General features: G+C 32.2%; 2 protein-coding genes across 2 annotated transcripts; both read left to right on the top strand.

Moving 5' to 3' along the window:
- Positions 1-16,766: 16,766 nt before the first annotated feature.
- LOC111379455 (60S ribosomal protein L13a-4-like) lies at positions 16,767-19,150 on the top strand. Its single transcript, XM_023002827.1, has 4 exons — positions 16,767-17,116; positions 18,124-18,240; positions 18,320-18,407; positions 18,837-19,150. Exons 1-4 carry the CDS (start codon positions 16,845-16,847, stop codon positions 18,978-18,980), a joined length of 621 nt encoding a protein of 206 aa, XP_022858595.1. The 5' UTR covers positions 16,767-16,844; the 3' UTR covers positions 18,981-19,150.
- Positions 19,151-20,626: 1,476 nt separating this feature from the next.
- LOC111379460 (probable pectinesterase 29) lies at positions 20,627-22,312 on the top strand. The gene is made up of 5 exons (XM_023002832.1): positions 20,627-21,116; positions 21,193-21,352; positions 21,446-21,658; positions 21,746-21,993; positions 22,076-22,312. Exons 1-5 carry the CDS (start codon positions 20,887-20,889, stop codon positions 22,245-22,247), a joined length of 1,023 nt encoding a protein of 340 aa, XP_022858600.1. The 5' UTR covers positions 20,627-20,886; the 3' UTR covers positions 22,248-22,312.
- The last annotated feature ends 202 nt before the right edge of the window (positions 22,313-22,514 follow it).

Here is a 22,514-nt window from a genome sequence, read left to right on the forward strand (position 1 = left end):
TCTCATTTTTATAAGTGCGTTTTGACTGATTTGTCGTCAAATAACAACAATAATGTACCATGATAGTATTTTTCATTGTCAGGTCAACGAGCCTGTCGAATTTCGTAACATTAGTTGTTAAGTGAGGGATGTGATACTGGTCCAATAAGTTCGGTGACTATTCAAATTTTTTTTTTAAATTTAATGGTTAATAGGATAACAATTTAATAAGTTCGATGACCACCCAAAAAACTTAAATTTAAATTATGCAAAATTTAATAACTATTTGAATTTTTAACCCTTGTTTGGATGTTTTGAAAGGTAATTTTGAAATTTATGCATTTTAGGGAGTATAGAGCATTGGTAATCATGTTCACATCACAGTTCTTTTCCGACACTTCACGTTAATTGCAATAGAGATTCTCAATCATTGGTCATTGTTACACTTATATCTCTCAATTTTTTTAATTTTTTAATTTATTTTATTTTATTTTTTAATTTTTTTAACCCAAGACATTCCATTATTAGCTATCTTACACCTCATGATGATTTTATTGCAAAGAATTCGTTATAAGGGTGTAAGAAAACTTGTTCGTTTCTCATATTGTTAAGTAAACAAGAAAAAAAATATTTGTTCCTCATTTCAAACTTCATTAACAAAATACTTGGACAAATTATCAATCAGAATATATGCTAAAATTGAAAATTAAAGATAAGAATGCTCATTATAAATAAAATGTAATAATATAAACAAATTAGTTAGTGCAGATATAATTACTCTTTCATCATTGAGTAAGAAAATGGCAACTAAATATTTATTAGTCCAATTATCTTGAAATTGGATGGATGGTTCATTCTACTGGGTAAGTACGACCTTAAGGATGGTAAGAGTATCTCCAAAAGACTCTCTGAAAAAAAGATATTTTTTATTTTAAAGAGTAAATGTTTAAAGGTAAGTTTCAAGAAACTTTTTTTTTTTTTTTTTTTTAAATAAAGAGTGGATCTAACTTTCCAAATTTTGAGAGCCAACTAAACTTACTATATTCTTAATTTACAATTACTACATTTAATAAGTTACAAATTTTATTATTCTATAATTTGAATTGATCGGTCATTAACATATAAAAAAAAATATTAAATAAGAGATGATGATAATTCAATAAACTTTCATTGGAGAAAATAAAATGAACAGTCAAAATAAAGAGCATTATTGGAATGTATAACAAATTTACTTCCTATATTTAAATATATTCTCTACTATTTATAAAATGCTCTTCATAAATGGAGAATCTCTTTTAGCTGTTCTTAACTAAGAAACAATGCGTAAAACTTCAAAAATCATATTTTATTTATAAAATAATTAATTAACATATATCTTATTAATTAAATATCTTAAAGTCACAAATTTATACAATTTGATCACAAATTATCGAATTAATTAGTTACAAGTTATTTTTTTTTATCATAATAAAAAATTTTATAAATCACAAATTATTTAACGATTACAAATAAAAAAAAATTATAGATCACAATTTATTCATCAATCACAAATTTATCAAATTAAAAAGTTACATGTTATTCGTCAGTTACAAATCATAAATTTTACAAGTTACAACTAATTTCATCATCACAGAATATCTAATTAGATAGCCACAAATTATTTTTCGGTCACAACTTATCAAATTATTAATCACAATTTAACAATTTTTAAGATCACATGTTATTTATTAGTCACAAATTATCTATTTCATTGGTTATCGTATTATTTATTGGTCACACATTAACAAATTTATTAGCCATAGTCAACCAAATAATTTGTGACGATCACCACCACAGCTGTCGCCATAATCGTCGTTGCTGCAACACCCGCGACAATCAACACCTACCTCACCAACACCAATATTTTTTACCACAATCGCCAACACAACATTAGAACCGTCATTTCACCACCACAACCGTCACCATCGTTACCACCTCACTATTAACAAATTAGATCCAAAATCACCAACATCCCACAATCGCCATCTCCTTATCATTGTCATCATCACCGCCACCACAACCGCAATTTTTAACTAACACTACTTCACACAGGGGCGGACCCACATGGGATCAAATGACTTCACAGTTTTTTTTTTTTTTTTTTTTTTGTGCTGAAAACTTAATTTTCTGCTCCAAAAAGTCCAAATTCTAAATCTATATTCATATCACATGATCCATATCCATTATTTAGTCCATAGATATATCATATAATCCATTGATTTCTTCCCAAAGTACAAACAACCGATTTTTCCTTTTTATTCATGATACGTTGTTTGAAAAAAAAAATTTTTTTGATCCTACAGTTCGAACTGTCTGGATCCGTCCCTGACTTTACAGGCTTGTTAACGAAAAACCATCACAGTCTCGCACAACCACCATGGAAGCCATTCAGAGCCGGTCCTGTGTTTGAGGGGCCCTGAGGCGAATGATGAAAATTAGGCCCCCCATCGACAAAATTCAAAGGTGTATTATGTGACTTATTGCTAACTTAAAAAACTAACATTAAAACAACAACGAAATATATCATAGAAACGATTATATTATAAACCATCAAACCAAAAATTTCAAACAATTAGTTAAATACTATTCGTCTTGCTGTTTTAGAGGCAAAAACATCAATCAAATCTGAATAACTTAGCTGCTTAACCATTTCTTTTTCTATTGATAACATAGCTAACCCGTTTAATCTTTCTTGTGACATAGTTGATCGGAGATAAGTCTTGATCAACTTCAATTTCGAGAAACTTCTTTCCGCAGATGCAACTGTAACCGGTACGGTTAACAAAATTTTGTAAGCAATATAAGCATTTGGAAAACAAACATCCAATGTCTTCAAATAGTGTAGCACTTCAATTGCTCTTGTTGCTTCATTTGGTAAATAAATCTTCAAGACTTGTAATTCCGAACATAAATCATCTCCACTGATATCCGAAAGCCCATCATGTTCAAGATATTTCTCAAGATTCATACAAGAGTTCAACAAACTTGATAAAGTTGCACTCCTTAACCTCTTCAAATTAAACAAAAATCCAAATATATCATCATATAGTTTGAATTGTTCAAATCGAGTCCTCAGAGAAGATAGAGCTTGATCAATTATAAAAACAAAGTACTCAACTCTAAATGATTCTTCTGCTGATTGCTTTACAATTTTCATCCCAAAACATCATATCCTTTCTCTCTTTAAATTATTTCCACCCAAATCTCAAACACAAAAATCTCAAATCTCCCTAAAAACTACTCACACTGCCCTCATCTGTCTTCCATATCTCTGGTGTTGATCAACCGCTTCCATAATCGCTAGTGTAAATCAACAGCTTCCATTGTCTTCGACGTCGATTACCCATTCATTTACTGGTGACCGTGTGCAGGGAGTACAACAGCAAGGTGTTGCTCGCAATAGCATCGGCACTGCGCATAGCGGCGCTTGCTGCATGTAGCATTGGTCGTGACGGTGCATCGCTGCACACAGCCCGTGCAATCTATTTGTTTGGTAAGGCGTTGATGGCAGGCGGTCATAGTCTGTGGTAGGTGTTTTTACAGTGGTGGTGGTGGTGGCACAGTGTTTGGATGTGAGGGTATTATTATAGGTGGTGATGGTGGTCGGCAGTGGTATTGGTTTGGTTTTGGTATGTTGGAGTGGCAATGGTGGCGTGGCGATGATGTTGTTGGTGGTTGGACGACGTTGCGACGGTTTTGTTGGTGTTTGGGCGACTATTGTATTTTTGCAAGGTCTAGCACCATAATGGTAATAGTGATGGTGGTTGTCGTGACGACATTGGTGGGTGGGATAAGATGGGGTTGAATGCTTGTGACCAATTATTTGGTTGATTGTGACTAATAATTGGTTAATTTGTAATATGTGACCTAAAAATTGCGACTGTAACTAATAGTTAATTAATTTGTGACCCAAAAAAAAAAATCGTTACTTATTATCAATAAAAGTTTTGATTGTGTGATGGATAAATACTTTGTGACCTTTAAATTTTTTGATTCGTGACTAAAATATAATCTGTGACCTATAATTTGATAAGTTATGACTAAAAATCAATCTGTGACTAATTAATATTTTGATTTGTGATTGATGAACGAACAGTGATTTATAAAATTTTTGAATTTGACCGTAAAATAATTTGAAATAAAAATTTTAATTCGTGACAAAAAAATAATAAGTGATTAATTAAATTGTTAATTTGTGACCAAATTGTATAGATCAATGACTTAAATATATTTAATAAATAAATTAAATCGTTAAAAATATTTTAATAAAAATATAATTTTTGAAGTTTGAAACTTATTTTCTTAATTTTAAGAATTCAAGCCAATGTTCTTCAACTGTAGGTAAGTTTGCCGAATCATCCACAAATCGTACTATTAACGACATCTGCTCCTCATAACTTGCATCTGGAGTACAATCAAGTATAACTGCAAAATATTTTGCATGTTTAACTTTCTTGACAATTGCATTTCTCACCTCATTATGAAAATTGTGTTATTAATTCTCAATTAATTAACATTCACATTAATCTAGATTCAATGAATTTTCAATTGATAAATTTTGAATTATACGAATCTAGAGTTAATGAGTTATTATAGATGAATTTATTCATATTTACGTATCAGGAAATTTTAATAGGTGTTCAAATTTAAGTATTAACAATTAATTTTTATGTATCAAATGTAATATAAAGATATTTGCTCATTTATAGTATTTCATCATTACAAAAAAATTTGAATAATAGAAATCAAATTTTGAGAATACAATTTTTTTCTTTTAAATTTCTATGTTAAATTTTATTTTCTTTAATTCGTTCGAGACTCATCAAATCCTCTAACAAACTTGTATCAAATATTACATCACTTATAAAGTATTTTAGAATAACGTGCAATGTTCGTTCAACTTCGACTAATAAATATACAATTAACAAAACAAATTTTCATACATTTTGCAAACAAATCGCTAACATATGCAAAATCATCTTCTTCGAATATTTTTGCAACTTCCTTCATAAAATGGTTACGCATTCGACCAAATCTTCATGAGAAGATGCAGAAAAAGGATATATTTTTCTTTCAAATCTTGAAATTGTTGAAAAAAAAAAGAAAAAAATACGTTGCGTCAAGCATATCATTCAATGTTTTGCTTCCTTTAGAATTTTATGTTAAAAGAACAAACTATAGAACCGAAGGTTGGTGATTGACAAGTCAAAATTTGAAGATAGTAAAGATAAATAATAGAATGCATTGAGTGGAGTCAAACCCAACAAACTATGGAACCGAAGGTTGGTGATTGACAAGTCAAAATTTGAAGATAGTAAAGATAAATAATAGAATGCATTGAGTGGAGTCAAACCCAACCATGCATCATATTGCCCTATTTGGTATTTTAGATTTTAATTTAAATTAAAGTCATAATTAATTTTAATCACACGTTTATGGAATCCACAACTTTTCAACCATACGTTTTATCAAAATTTACCAAAAATCCGATTTTAATTCCCACCAAACAAGAGCATTTATGTCAATTTGAGCCTGTGGATTCTACCATACATTTGTACCGTTGCTTTTCAGTTTCTTTCTCGTGGAGGGATCTGTGGAAACTATTAAAATACCACTAATTAAAGTGGCAACTGCATAATATTAAATGATAAATTCACCTAAATGTAACGTCACATTATTCATTTAATTGAATTTATCAAATGTGACAATATAGATTGGTGTTGATAATATTATTCGTAATGAAAAGTGCAATTCCGAGTTACCAAAACCTAAAATACTTGAAAAGTAGAATGCATTCTTGCACAATGGAATTTTATTACATAACATTAATCATTTTATAGCATACATTAAAAATTATTTTGACATTGTCAAAACCACTTGAGAACGGCCAACAAGGAACATATTTGAAAAACAAACATTTTTTGCATGTTCAAGAATATATAACTTCCCCAAATCACAATAATTCTTATTATGTGAATTTTTTTTTTTTTTTTTTTTTTTTTTGGGTTTCTTAATTGATTGATTTTATTTTAACATTACTCCATATATATTATTGGTGGCTGGCAGACAAGTTATTGATAAAGATGACGATGCAGTATTTAGTTGTTAACCATGACATTAGTTAAGAAATAAAAATTAAGTACGGTAAATTTAGAAAAGATAATTGCTTTAATGAATGAAAATTAGAATATTTTCGAGGTCAACTTAGATATTTCCTCTATATGGTGTTTATTCTTGAGAATTATATTTTGGATTAAATTCATCAATGATCACTCAATTTGATTTTATTTATTGTCTTTATGACCATCCAATTTGATTTTATTTCATCATGGCCACCCAATTTATATTTAATGTCACCATGACTATCGAATTTGATTTTATTTTACCACGACCACTCAATTTTATAAAATGTTTTACCATAACCACTCAATTTCATATAACCTTTCACTAAGGCCACCAAACTTCTTTTCACCATTTTCACTCGTTTTAAAAGGGGTAAAAAACGGTAACTTTGTATTATATATAAAATAGAAATTTATTTTAAAAAAATTACTTAAAAAAATAAAGCGAAAAAAATTATTTTAGAAAAATGTTACTTAAAAAAAATAAAACATTTTTATTTTTAAGTAACTTTTTTTTTTAAAAAAGTTTTTATTTTATTATATTTTTAAGATAAATTTTTATTTTATTTTATTTTTTAAATTTATTTTGTATATAATAAAAAGTTACCATTTTACCCCTTCTATAATAAGTGAAAATGTTGAAAATAAGTTTGGTGGTTATAGTGAGACTTTATATGAAATTGGATAGTCATGGTAAAATGAAATTGAATTGGATGACCATGATGACACTAAATATAACGTTGGGTGACCATGATGAAATAAAATCAAAATGAGTGATTATTGTGACATTAAATACAAAGATGAGTGGCCATCGATGGATTAAACTCATTATATTTTTGAAAAGTTAACTACATACAAAGTTGTTGGTTAAACTTTACCCCATGTCTACTTTTGAACAAATGGGCTTTCAAAAGACGATTTTAAATGTGGAAATTACATAACCTCATGTGTATAAAGATTACAATTCAAAAAGCAAGAAATGTTTTGTCATTTACAAATCAAGTATCAAAACACATCTCACCCACCCATGTATCAAAATCCAAATTCGTTTCCATATCTCTCTCTTTTTCTTCTCTCTCCTCCCTCTCCCTCTTTGTTATCCCTCTTCTCTCTACATCTTTCCCTTTTCGTTCTTCAAATGTAAGCAACTAACGATGAATGATCTATACTAATCAACGATGAAGGATTTGCCTCGATCGACGCTGATGTCATCGGGGGCTACTGAGAGTTCTCAACAGCATCACCGCCTAATTATGCAAAACAGCAACATAGCGACGCTACCATTCGTAGTAGCATCGCATCACCTCTTAGTGTCGCTACGAGGCTTCATTTGATGTGAGAATTGAGCATCGGCATCATCACTGCTATGCGGAGCCTCGCAGTCGACGATGTGAATGTCAATAATAATATCGTCCTTATCGCTGCTACAATTGGTAGAGTCTCTATGGGAACCTGGTTTGTTTGATGTTTGAACTATCTAAACTAGTTTTAGGTGATTTTGGGAGATATGAAATGGTGGCAGATATTATAGTATGGAGAAGGTAAGATAATAGTGCTACGGGTGGTGTGAGGTGTTGGCTTTGGCGGTGAGGTGGTAGTGGTGCAATGGCAGTGATGTAGGCTGTTGTTGGTGGGTTACAAAATAGTGGTGGTGGTGACAGCGGTGGCGGTAGTGGTGTGCTTTTTGTTGGAGTGGGTCGGCGTTTGTGACCCATTAAATAATTAATATGTGAGTGGAGGTGATTGTTCTTGGTTAGAGATCTAATAGTAGTGGTTATCGTAATTTTGTTGGAAGTGGATTGGATCTAGTGGTGATGACTTTTGTTGGTGATGGTGTTGTGGTGTTGGTGCTGTTGGGAATCTACTTATACATGCATAGCGGAAAATTAAAATTATTTTGATTCCCACCGATGATCCCTTTGTATTTAGATAGAAATAGTGATAAAAATTGTACATTTGACGAATTTTGAAAACCTTTTGCTTTTCTTTTCGTTCCAGTAATCTTGATTCACCACCCACAGCTGTCCAATTGTGCAGCCTCCAACGGTGATCCATACAGAGAATAAGATTGCAGCTACTAAGGTTTTCCTCTTGTGCCAGCAAGAATAATGAAAAATCATATGGACCTCAAACCCTAGCTATGTATATATATAAACCCAAACGGATCTGGTCATAAATAAAAACCAATTAATTAAATCCGGTCTGTGAATTAATTAATTCAATTAATTAATTCGGGCCTATAAATAAACAAACCAATTAATTAATTTATTCAACGATTGTTAAATTAATTAATTGACAAATTGTAATCTTTCAATTTTCTTTTGTGTGTGACCCATCAGGTTTCCAATCACGATACCTAACAACGTGAAATATTATTTTGATCTAATCAAAATTGATAAATTAAAACACCCTTTTAATTTATTGTCAATTCACACTCGCCGTCCCAGATTGATATCTAGCAATGTGTCAGGGCAATACATGTGACGAAAAATGTCATGTGGTATGACAAAATCAAACTCGTTCGTTTACCGTGAAACTATAATCTCTTCGTCAATATGATCCGATCAATTACGAGATATAGAAGTGTGTCAATCTCGATTATCGATCATATCTTTCACTCTACTATTAAGTCAATACAAGTCGAAAACTCTTTTTCGACTTATGAGTACACCTTGGCCAAGGATTTCATCATCGACTTAATTGAATGAAATGTAGATCATAATCTTCTACTATCTAAGAGTGACGAATCCTTTATTTTCAATCACAACCTTCATATGATTCTTAACGTACCAGAACGACGTCGTATTAGCGGCCCTTTGTAGAGCAACATCCAACACCATCAAAGTATGTCTGTCCTCATATAAGGTACCATGACGACCTCAAGTCAAAGGACTAATTCCACTACCGAACATTAGAGATTAACCACTGACATTCAGATAGTTATCCATGTGAAATCTCTTGACCGGTCTCCAATGTTTTGTTCTATAACAAAACATCCACGTGTTCATTTAAGTGTCGCCACACTTTAGTTTGTGAGATCAGCTACTTACTTCACAAGTAAGAAATGCCACACGTGATGGTCTATCCGTAATAACAATATCCGTATCTCGTTATTACTTACGATCATGGACGATTTAAGATTCAATCAGATATAATTTGTACCTCACAATCACAACTCCTTGTGATTAACAAATTACGAAGATTTGAATCTACGGACTCTATTATTTATTTAATTGTCTATTAATTAAACAATAGATCTACCATTAAATTGCATTAATTATATATCAAAAGTATTTATATCCAAAGTTGATTGGACCTAGGGCATAACACTTACATGTGCTATTGTGGTGATGGTGGGGTGAGGGTGGTCGCAAGTGGCGGTAGTAGCAGTAGTGGCGATAAGTGACCTACTATTTGTGTATGTGACCAATTATTTGATTATCTGTGACAAAGTATTCAATTGTGACTTGAAATTTTGATAATATGTGACTAGGGCTGAACAACGAAATCGTCAAACTGTAAAATCGAACCGAAACAGTTAGTTTGGTTCCACGTGGATCCGTCAACATTTAGGTTTTGAACTGTACCGAATAGCTTTGAAGTGGTTTGGTTTTGATATTTACAAACTGTTTCAAACTGTCAAATCGTTTATCAAAAAAATCTAAAAATAAATTAGTCTAAATTTTATTTAACCCAATTAAAATTTAATACATTTCAGTTAAAAAGATACATCCATATTAGACAAATTCAATTGAACTCAATTCAACAATTTTACATCTCAATTAATTAATTAAATCATATCCAAATACCCATTAGTCAGCAGAACTATGAATATAAAATTATTAAATTTAGTAAAGTATTGAATAATTGCTGTTAAACCATATTCATCGATTAACCATTATAATTGAGCAAACAATTGAATTTAGATTTTAATTCAAACTTGCATATTTTATTTCCTTCTACTAATAATTTTCTTAAATTTGCCTAAATTCAAGTCAAATTGTTTGCTAAAATCCTACGCCGCAAATGCACGGGTCGCGTTCAAGTAATAAAGTGGACCTTTTAAGTTGGAATTGTCGATCCCTCGAGAAATGTTTACTTTATATTACACAACTCTTATTAATTTAATTTTAACAATAAAAGAAATAAACATACCATAAATATTTAGATTTTGGAAAAACAACTAAAAATTTAGAAAATATAAATATAAGAATCTTGGAAATTTTGGGAAGCAAACGTGGTTGTGATTCATTGTTTCATTTAACCGTCGCCTAATTAATTTCTTCACAAACCGATTAACAAATTACTCATTTCTTATGTTAGACCCGATCTTTCAAATTAACCTTAATTGATTGGTTTAACATACTATATCTCTATGTCGATTAAAACCAAACAATTGCATTAAATATTTGTAAAAATATCTCAATGGGTCACCGAAGGCTAGGAATATATCTCTATCTTCTACACAAACCTAGGGTTTCTATTATTTGGTCTTAAATACATAATATTCTCTCGAACGATGTACAATTCACTAAACATAATCATTCATTGACCACATAAATGAACATGCACTAAATATCATAGTAGAAACACATGAAAATAAATAATTTAACATTAAAGGGCAAATATTAAAATCAATTAAAAGTTAAGTTAAATTACTACCATAAATCCCAACTCAAGTAATTAGCCCATATTATATATATGAATAAAATGAGAATATTTTATACAATGCATTGCAAGTTTGACAAAATAATGGAGGTAATATAATATTATAGATAAAACCCCATTTTGTTGGATTTTTGAAGATGGAATTGCTTGCTTTTGATTTCTCCAAAACTTTACCAATCATTTGATTGAATCTTCTTGTGCTCTATAATTTGCTCCAAAAAGTACCAAGAATTAGAAAAGAAAAAGAAGATAAAAAGGAAGAAGAAAGGCTAGGGTTTTCTTTTAAAGTGAATAATGATGAGAAAAATGGTTGAATTTGCCTTTTGAAAGGTCCAAAAATCGTGTTTAGTTAATTGTAAAATGGTCCCCAATTAAAAAATCTAGCCAAACAGGTCCTGGTATGCAGTTGCGACGCCATGACACCTTGAAGTAGCGCTTTAGCGCCATAGTGGACAGAGTCGTGGCGTCGCGGAGCTGCTATAGTGGCGTCGCGGCGCCACTACAGTGCCACCTCCCATTTTTCGTATTTGTAGCTCAGGTCCTCATCATATTTGCACACTAGATCCCTCAACTTTAAACTTGTACAAATTTGGTCCTTGAATTTTGAATTTTATTTCAATTTTGCCCTCCAAAAATTGCAACTCCAACTCCTTGAACTTTCGACCCTTTTGCATTTTGGTCCCCAACTTCACAAATTTGCAAACTTTTAGTCATTTTTTCCTCATTTTGCTTTGTTCTCTTTCCTTAGGTGATTTTTTGCCTACAAAAGCAAATATTACATTATTGTGAGTAAAATTTAATTCATTTAATCAATAAAAAACATATTTAGATATTAAATAAGTGTGTAAAAACACACTTATCAAATACTCCCAAACTTAAGTTCTTGCTCGTCCCGAGCAAGATTATATACAACACAATCGTGTAAATATAAGATAAAGATCAACATATTAGATAGTTTGCCAAAAATATCAATGAGTGTAAAATTGTATAATCAATTCACAAATATACTCCAAATAATGATAGCAAAAATAGTTTGAGCTTATCCAATGTTCGATCGGTGTGCGTGCAACGTCACTTTAAATCATTATCTAAACTAGGAAAAAATTGTCAAGATAGAAAAATCTTTAAATTGGCTCCAACCCAACATTTTGTGGTTAAATATTTCATTTCCTGCTCGTGAGATTCGCACTCCTCAAATAGCTATTCATTTTCTTTCCCTAGGGTATAAATCTAAAGGTTGTTCTCAGTCACTCATTTCTTTTTCCGCTCTAGTTTGGTTGGGTCTAACCGGCACTCTCAACATCTAGTCATGTGATGATTCTCCACTAATGAGTGCTTCACATTCAAGCTTATATTAAGTAATTCAAACTCACTAGTTATCTAAACCCAAATATCAATCACAATTGCACAACAAAAACATTTTTTTAAAGTAAAATTTCATGTTTTACCTCACTCCTTTAAGCTTTCTTCTTGACCCTTGTAACGAATTTTAGGTCGATAACTCTTCAGTTGTTTAGGCCAAAGGGTAACCGGTTTCAAGATACCCCTACGGACTTAATAACTTGAGTAAAAAAGGCTACGAAGTGGGCCCAAGATTCAATAATTGCAATTTCTTTTTTATAGCACAACAAAAATGGGGCTTAGATTTTTAGCATATGGTCATTACCTAGCTTATACTTGGCAAAAGACACTCCACACAAATATTTTCAACATGCATAAAATCACACTTCTAAATAATATCCTTCACCGGCTCGACCACCACCAAACTCACAATTCGGTTATGTGAAAGAGAAATAGATATAGGTTGATATAAATTTTCAAGCAACTCACAACCTAGTTTAACCAAGTCAAAAATATCTCCATCAATCAAAAATTTTCCATATATAGATAACAATTAATCATGACTATTGTGCTCAAAAGTAATTCAAAATCTTAAAATGGTAAGCAATTGAAAAAAAGAGAGGCAAAAATAGCATATTTGGTCATGCATAGCTCATGAATCAATAACAATTTCAAACATCAAACAATTCTAAACTGGCAAGGCTATCTAACTTATCAACACAATATCACCAATTCAAACACAATCACCCCAAGCTTAAATCACACATTGTTCTCAATGTGTAAAGAACAATGTAAAGAGGAGAGGGGATAACGAAACTTTCCCTATTGTATATTTGTGAAAAGGTACCAATGCTTGACTTGGACTTATGATCTTTCAATGACTTTGGCAAGTGACCTTCTTGTACACAATTTACCCCCAAACTTGTGAGGAACCATGATATGTTGGACTTCAAAAATTTCCTACAAAAAATGATAGCTAATTAGATAAAAGCATAAAGATGCATAAAAGTAAATAAAAAGCTTAAAAATTAAAAAGTTGGGTTGCCTACCAACAATTGAATCACGAGCACCTAAAGAAGGCTTTGGATGCTTTGTCCATTTTCCTTTGTTTGGCTTTGATCCACTCTTCATTTGATCTCCAAACCTCGACATTGCCATTTTCAATGTAGTAGGACTTTCCCATTCCATCCGATACAAACTCAACATGTAGATTTCATTAATCTCCTCATCAGATTTAACCAATAAATCGACTCCTATGCAATCAATGAAGTCGAGAATGTACGTTGATTTCATCTTCATTCCTATACCCTCAATCAGTTCATTTGTGATTAAATTATCAGTCACTTTAAGCCCCTCTGCAATCGTTGATATTTTTTCGGATTGAATGATTGATCCACAATTTAAATCCACGGGCAGTGAGAAGTCGGTCTCATTGACTCCTTCAAGTGGATTGTATCCCCATTGTTGAAATTCTTCCCAACACATGTAATCTCTCATAAGCATATCATTTTCATCCAATTTGGCAAGCTCTTTGAAATACTTTGCAATTACATTTTTGTTCACTAGGGGAGGACCATCTCCTATGAGTTTAATGTCCCCATCCAAATTGTAAGGTATCGAATCTCCTACGAGCATGTACCCTTCATCATTTTTGTTAATGGCTTATTTTTGACACCTCGAATATTTCCTAAACCACAAAAGTTTTGGCGTGTGTAAACTAGTGTACGAAAACAAACAATTCCCACTACAATGCACCGCGTAACAATTTTCGCAACTTGGATATCCTCCAAGCGTATCTTGACTATCCAAATAGAGATTTGTCATTGAAACAATTTTGTTACTTTACCAAAGTTAGAATCCTACAAATATTTGAAAAGTACAGGGAGAGAATACAAGCACAAAGTAGATTAACATTTTGGAGGTTAGCCAAAATATACAAAAATAAAAGGAAGTAAAAACAAATAAAAAGAAATTGTTAAAATTAAAATTAACTAAAGTTGTAATCAAAGTAAGAATATTCTCCGGCAACGGCGCTAAAAACTTATTCGCTAAAATCCTACACCGCAAGTGCACGGGTCGCGTTCAAGTAATAAAGTGGACCTTTTAAGTCCGGATTGTCGATCCTTCGAAAAATGTTTACTTTAGATTACACAACTCTAGTTAATTTAATTTTAACAATAAAAGAAACAAACATAAAATAAATATTTAGATTTTGGAAAAACAACTAAAGATCTAGAAAATATAAATATAAGTATCTTGGAAATTTTGGGAAGTAAACGTGGTTGAGATTCATGATTTCATTTAACCGTCGCCTAATTAATTTCTTCACAAATCGATTAACAAATTACTCATTTCTTATGTTAGACCCGATCTTCCAATTTTAGTTAATTACCTCTCTTGAACGAAATTAACTCTAATTGATTGGTTTAATCTACTATATCTCTATGTCGATTAAAATCAAACAACTATATTAAATATTTGTGAAAATAGCTCAATGGGTCATCTAGGGCTAGGAGTATATCTATGTCTCCTATACAAACCTAGGGTTTCTACTATTTGATCTAAAATGCATAATATCCTCTCGAACGATGTACAATTCACTAAACATAATCATTCATTGACCACATAAATGAAAATGCAATAGATATCATAGTAGAAACACATTAAAAGACATAACTTAACATTAAATGTCAAATATTAAAATCAATTAAAAGTTAAGTTAAATTACTACCATAAATCCCAACTCAAGTAATTAGCCCATATTATATATATGAATGAAAGGAGAATATTTTATACAATGCATTGCAAGTTTGACAAAATAATGGAGATAATATAAGATTATAGATAAAACCCCCTTTTGTTGGATTTTTGGAGATGGAATTGCTTGCTTTTGATTTCTCAAAAGCCTTGCCAAATCATTTGATTGAATCTCCTTGTATTCTATGATTTGCTCCAAAAAGTACTAAGGATTAGAAAAGAAAAAGAAGAAGAAAAGGAAGAAGAAAGAAAGCTAAGAAGAGAGGTTAGGGTTTTCTTTTAAGGTAAAAAATGATGAGAAAAATGGTTGAATTTGCCTTTTGAAAGGCCCAAAAATCGTGTTTGGTTAATTGCAAAATGGTCCCCAATTAAAAAAAATCTAGCCAAACAAGTCTTGGTACACAGTCGTTGTGCCACGACGCCTTGAAGTAGCGCTGCAGTGCCATAGTGGACAGAGCCATGGAGTCACGGCGTTGCTACAGTGGCGCTGCGACGCCGCTACAGTGTCACCTCCCATTTTTCTTATTTGCAGCTCAGGTTCTCCTCATATTTGCATACTAGATCCCTCAACTTTGAACTTGTACAAATTTGGTCCTGGAATTTTGACTTTTATTTCAATTTTGCCCTCCAAAAATTGCAACTCCAACTCCTTGAACTTTCGGCCCTTTTACATTTTGGTCCCCAACTTCACAAATTTGCATACTTTTAGTCATTTTTCCCTCATTTTGCTTTGTGCTCTTTCCTTGGGTGATTTTTGACATACAAAAGCAAATATCATATAATTGTGAATAGAATTCCATTCATTTAATCGATAAAAAAACATATTTAGATATTAAATAAGTGTGTAAAAATACACTTATTACAGATTATCCAAATTCTTTTATTTTTTGGTAATCTTTTTCTATGTTTTTATTGATAGTTATGCTGTTTTGTTCTAATAATTATTGGGCTCCTTTAAAATAATTCGCTAATGTTTGGATGTAGTAAAAGCATTGAATGATTTACAAAAAGTCACAGTAGCTAAGTATAATTGTATTTTATTGTTTTATTAGTTATTTTATATTATTTAATTATAATAAATGAATTCATGTACTATATTTTTATATTTTTGAAGAGAATGAATCGTGTATTACAATTATAAATGGATGCCATTAGTATTGACTAAGAGTTTAAAATATTTATATCATGTTGTTGCATTATAATAATTATAATTATATAATTTTGATTTGTAATTTTTTTAATAATATAATTTTTTTTAATGTGAAATTTTAGACTAATATTTGCAATTTAACTTGTTTGATATATTGATTTTTTCATTGTTAAACCGTGATTTTAAACCGAATCAAATCGGAAAAAAATGGTTTGGATTGATTTTGTTTAGAAATTAAAGTAGTTTGGTTTAGTTTGGAAACCGCTTTAAATGGTTTGATTTGAAAATTTATCTCAAACCGTCTAAACCGAATCTTGCTCACCCCTATATGCGACTAACTAATTTGAAAACTTGCAACCGATAAATAAATTATGACCTATAATATTTTTGATTTGTGACCAATGAAATAATTTGTGCTCTATTAATTTGATAAAATGCGACATTGTGACCTATAAATACACATCTGTGATTATGAATTGTATACTTGTGACCTTAATTCTTTTGTTAATAAAATATTTTTAATTAATTAATTAATACTTGATTTTTGAATTTTAAAACTTAAAAATTGAATTGTCCAAACGTAATACATTTGTGATTTTTTTCCCAACTTAAAATCGGGTAAGCCCATATTAAGAAGCCCATCTATGTTCGTACAAGCCCAAATTGAAAAACAACCCACGAACCGATCCCTATATAACACCACAGCTGCAAAACCCTAGATTTTCTTCATTGTCGTCATTTGATACATACCAGCGGCAGCCTCTTGAGAGTGTTAAGAGTGAGAGAAAATGGTTTCTGGGTCGGGCATTTGTGCGAAGAGAGTGGTTGTAGATGCCAGGCACCACATGCTTGGCAGACTGGCCTCCATCTTAGCCAAGGAGCTCTTGAATGGGCAGAAAGTGGTTGTGGTCAGATGCGAAGAAATTTGCCTCTCCGGTGGACTCGTCCGACAGAAGATGAAGTATCTACGCTTTCTCCGTAAGCGCATGAACACCAAGCCATCTCATGGCCCCATCCACTTCCGGGCTCCTTCCAAGATTCTCTGGCGCACCATCCGTGGGTATGAAATTCAAATATTTTTTTTCCTACGAAATTATTTGATGAAAAATATGTATTGTATAGGCGAATAATGTGTATATATAATAAAATACTCCTTTCCTGGTATGATTATATGAGTTCAGTTATTGCCTTTACATTTATATTTCATTTATTGAGGTGTACTGCTTATCTGTTGTTTTTGCTTATAAAGACTTGTGGACACCTTGTAAGAATGTAGATAAAGCTAGTAATACTTAGGTGTGCAGTGGAGTTTTTCTTATATGCCAAGTTTGTGTATTGGGTCATGATGGATTCGTGAAGATGGAGACTGATTCCTGTAAGCATTGATAGAAGCTTACTTTTAATTTTTGGTGTTTTTTGTATGTCAAGCCTTTATGGATGAAATCGTACCTTTTTTGTGTGTCTGTATAAACACTATGTACGCAGGGCTCTTAGCTTGATGTTTGTAGTTGATGCTCTTTTGGTGTTCTATTTGTAGTGTATACATTGTCCTTTCTGTGAAGTATTAGAATTGAACATTCTATTTGTAATTTCGGTTTAATTGATTCTACTCAATCTTTACTTTTGGTTTATGCTATAGAACTGTTTAAATGAGCATTTTTCTTTCCATGCCGAGCTAGTATGTTTTACAGTTGTAATTTCAGAGATGTATTTCTATACGTTTTGTTTTATATTGGAATGGCTATTCTTCCTCTCCTGGAAAAGGGTTACATTACTGAATGAACATATTGTTGGATGTTTGCTGTTTATTTTACTATGGTTGGTGAAGATATTGCCGTAGTTGGAATAGCACAATTGCTGATATCTTCTGCCTAAATGTATTTGTAGTTGCTGATATCTTCTGCCTAAATGGATTTGTAGTTTGTGTAGATTGAAAATATACATTCTTTTCTTGTACCTGAGAACCGAAGATGAAACTATAGATATATTTTTTTACTGTGTATTTGTAACTTTACTTTCTATTGATATGGCCAGTGTTGTCTAATGTTATGTTCTTATTTGCTCCAGGATGATCCCCCACAAGACTAAGCGAGGAGCAGCTGCTCTTGCCCGTTTGAAGGTTTATGAGGGTATCCCACCCCCATATGACAAGATCAAGAGGATGGTTATTCCTGATGCCCTCAAGTGAGTTTTACACTTGGAACTTTATTGTTCTGTTTGTTTTGTCCACATCGTTTTAACTTGTTGGCTTTTTGATAATTAGGGTTCTGAGGCTCCAAGCTGGACACAAATATTGTTTGTTGGGTAGACTCTCATCGGAGGTTGGATGGAATCACTATGATACCATCAGGGTGAGTTTAGATGTTATTCTTCTTTGGTTTAGCTCATGTCTCCTAATCTCCCTTCTTTTGATTTTGCCTACATTTTTAAAGTTATTTGTAGTCTCTCCTTTATTTTGTGAATCATTTTTCCTAGAGAAAGTTAATTTAGTGGGCTCTTCTTGTTCGATATCTCATTGTAAATGTTTTTGTTTCAGCTTCTACAATATTATGGATTTCACCAATGTTACAGAATATTTCATAAATTCTCGTCATATGTTTACTTCTTGAATGCTTAGTCTCACACAATATGTTAAGTGACTGGATCCAGACCATTTCTCCTTTGTTGCTTGTGGCTTTATGACAAACCTTCAACTCAGATTTTCTAGCATTATGATGAGATTTTCTTATGATTAACATAATTAGTCATTTTATCTAAATTACAAAATTTGTGTTCTTTAGGAGCTTGAGGAGAAGAGGAAGGAGAGGGCTCAGGCTACTTATGAGAGGAAGAAGCAGTTGACAAAATTGAGGATCAAAGCAGAGAAGGTGGCCGAGGAGAAACTTGGTGGTCAACTAGATATTATTACTCCAATCAAGTACTGAAATAGGAAGTTTGTTGTTTCGAATGACAATTTTCTGTCCTGTTGATTTTGTCTCCGTTAGTTGTTACATCTATTTCCGAGCAATTTATTTTTCACCTCCCAATCCTAGGGAATTGTATGCGACTTCATTCTTGAAATTAAACACTTGTCCATGTTATATTTGGTGTTTCAGCATTGTCTTTTCCTCGGTAAAACTTTGCATGGTTGTTCAAAATTCAAATCTTTGTTAGCCTTTTAGTACACGACCTGTCAAGGCGAGAACTCCTCGAATTTTGATTTTCCACATAATTCTTTACTGCTGTTTGCATATCTATGATTCTGATAAATAGGGTGCTCTATATTTAGTCCATCATCAGTGCCATAAGCAGCTGATTGTGGACTCTGTGACTTCTCAAGATGCTCCATAGTTGATTGTGACTCAATAATTGTAGTAAAATTTGATGTCAGATCAATTAAAACTGTTTTTGCTTCTCTACTATTTATTTATAATTTAAACTGTTACTATTCGGGTCTTGTAAAAATTGGCGTCGGAAATGTTATGCAAGTAATAGAAATAAAAATTGTGTTTTCATCTCTCAAATTTGAACATCATGCCATACAGAATCATGAAGTTGCTTTCATGATTTTTGCTTCAGGAAAAAACTAGTGTTTTGGCATGAAAACAATGGCATGTTGCATGTGGATGAAGAAAGGCTAGGCAATAAAAAGCCAAAAATGGAACATGGCAAACTTCGTTGTACTTCATAATTTCATCCTAAATTCTGAAATACTTCCATTAAAGTGAGGGATCTTGCTCTTCTTTTTTCCTCTTTAGAGGCACACTTAAATCCACTTTCAACTCAATAATTGGTCATTTGTTTACATTTTTCTCTATTCTTAAAGATAATCCCTCTTCAATGAAGAAAGAAAATAACGTTTTCCTTGTACCTCTATTTGGAATACTCGACGGCGCCATCTTTTCTTTTAATGTCATCCATTTGAAACTCGTGAAGAGCGATGATACTCGAGTGACATTAAACATGGTAGAGCTTAATTTAGTTTTCACTTTATCTTTCTTGAAGAGAGAACAAACAAATTTATTTTAGAAGATATGTTTGATACGTTAGACTGAACATAATTAATGAATTATAGTTATATTACAAGACTTATTAGATATTTCGTTTAGATTTATTCAGTCTAACGTATCTAATATGTTATTAAAGTACATTATCGAGTCGTGATCGAGACATCATAACTTAAAAGTATTCATCTTCTTTGTAACCTTATCTATTCGGTTGGCTTCTCCCTCGCTTTTCCTCTTCAATTTGCTTTTCATTTGTAGCCTTCTCTGCTTTCGACCGAAATTCATCAAATCCCTACATTTCCCTCGTCATAAATTTAATTAAATGCTACCTTTATTAACTTTCTCCACTAATAATGCCTTTTATTTTTAATTTAATCAAACAAAAATTCATAAACACTTATATATTTATTCTTCTCTAAATTAAAATACATTAATTAATTTTCTGCATTTTTCTCATAGAATTACGCATTCTAAATTGATAGAGTATCCAATTAATCCTATCTAAAATCTGTCCTTAATTTCATTTCCTTCTCTTTTTATGGTATATTCTTAAACGTAATATTTACACTTAAAAAATGCTCTCTTGATTGCTCGCTCTATGTACAGCACAAATAGTGTTGCATAATAAACCTCCTATCAAATCCTTGTTTTCCACAAATATAAATCCTTGAGGTTTATATGTTTATTCATACTGCGGTTTCTCAAAATTTTGTTCATTACTTCAGAAGTCACACTTCCATTCATTACTCTTTTGACTTTACCAGTATCCATCAATATTAAAGTTTGTGCAAGGTTGCAAAATCTTACGAATTTCCCACAAAAACTTCGATCTTCTTGATTAAAAATGTCGTCTTTCCAACGATTTTTACGGGCATTTCTTGTTCTGTTCATAGTTTTGAGTGGCACTGATGCCAAATTAAATAGATACCCTCGAGGAGAATCAGTGGTTTATCGAACAATCTATGTCGATCAGTCAGGTAAAGGTAATTTCCGAACAATCCAATCTGCCATTGATTCTGTACCTTCAAACAACAATAAGTGGGTTTGTATATACGTCAAAGCTGGCACATACAGGTAATGTAAACGTTTTCTCCTTTTATACAAGTGTTTGAAGTTTTATTTTTAATTTTTTTTTCATCCCGTTATGCAGAGAATCTGTGAAAATTCCTTATGACAAGCCATTCATCTTCCTCAAAGGAGAAGGAAAATGGAAAACTTTTGTAGTATGGGATAATCATGATTCAATTGCAACAAGTGCTACTTTCACTTCTGATGCAGATAACATAATCGTCAAAAGCATAACCTTCACGGTAAGAATTTTCCCAGTATCTTCAGTATAATGAACAAGATTTTAACTGATCTTACGTCTGTTGGATTTGTTTTGAGGTTGAGATTTCATGCAGAATTCTTACAACAGTCCCCCGGGGAGCTCCGGTAACCCGATGAGGACAGCGGTGGCAGCAAAGATATCCGGGGATAAATCGTCCTTTTATCGATGTGGATTTTTGGGATTGCAAGATACATTGTGGGATGTTCAAGGTAGACACTACTTCAAACTTTGTAGTATCCAGGGAGCCGTAGATTTCATCTTTGGTTCTGGCCAATCCATTTATGAGGTAAACAAAACGTCCGTATTTTGTACATTGTACTGAACAATATTGAACAAAATTCAAATATGAATTTGGGTTTTGAATTCTTTGCAGAGATGCACAATATCAGTTATCGCAGGCGTGTTAGATGGGCTCGCGGGATTCATAACCGCGCAATCAAGATCGAGCCCTTATGAGACAAATGGCTTCGTGTTTAAGGACTGTAAAATAATTGGGCATGGAAAGACGTTCTTGGGAAGAGCATGGAGAGATTATGCTCGTGTTGTATTTTATAACACCACAATGTCTGATGTTGTTGTTCCCGAAGGATGGAGTCCTTGGGTAGTTGCATCTGGACACGAGTAAGATTATCTGATTTCAAGTCTTGTCGTTACCTATTGTCAAAAAATCGTTAACTTGCATTCCTTGTTCGAACAAATTCAGGTACCAAATAACGTTCGCAGAGTACAAATGTCGAGGACCTGGAGCAAATACCGCAGGGCGCGTAAAATGGGCGAACAAGTTGAATGTGGACGAGTTGATTCGGTTAACGAGCACGTCTTTTATCGATGAAGAAGGTTGGATGAGTAGACAAGTTTTCAACATGATGGACTAATTTAGCAACCATTTAATTACTCTCGCATAGTTTTTCTTTACAGGACATGAACTCTAAGATGAAATTGCGTGTAAACTTGAATAATGTCAAAGTTTCAAAATCCCTTCTAATATCTAGTTGTTTCTTACTATCCCGGTTTTTTTCTCATTACATTAATTGCTTGGACAATGCTACATGTACTGAATTTTTTACTTACTACTCATAACAGGGGTGGGGACCATGGGCCGACTTTTTAAATTCACGTGAGGCCCGCCATACATTGTGAGA

The sequence above is a fragment of the Olea europaea genome, unplaced genomic scaffold (assembly GCF_002742605.1).
Source record: "Olea europaea var. sylvestris unplaced genomic scaffold, O_europaea_v1 scaffold199, whole genome shotgun sequence".
Classification (NCBI taxonomy): domain Eukaryota; kingdom Viridiplantae; phylum Streptophyta; class Magnoliopsida; order Lamiales; family Oleaceae; genus Olea; species Olea europaea.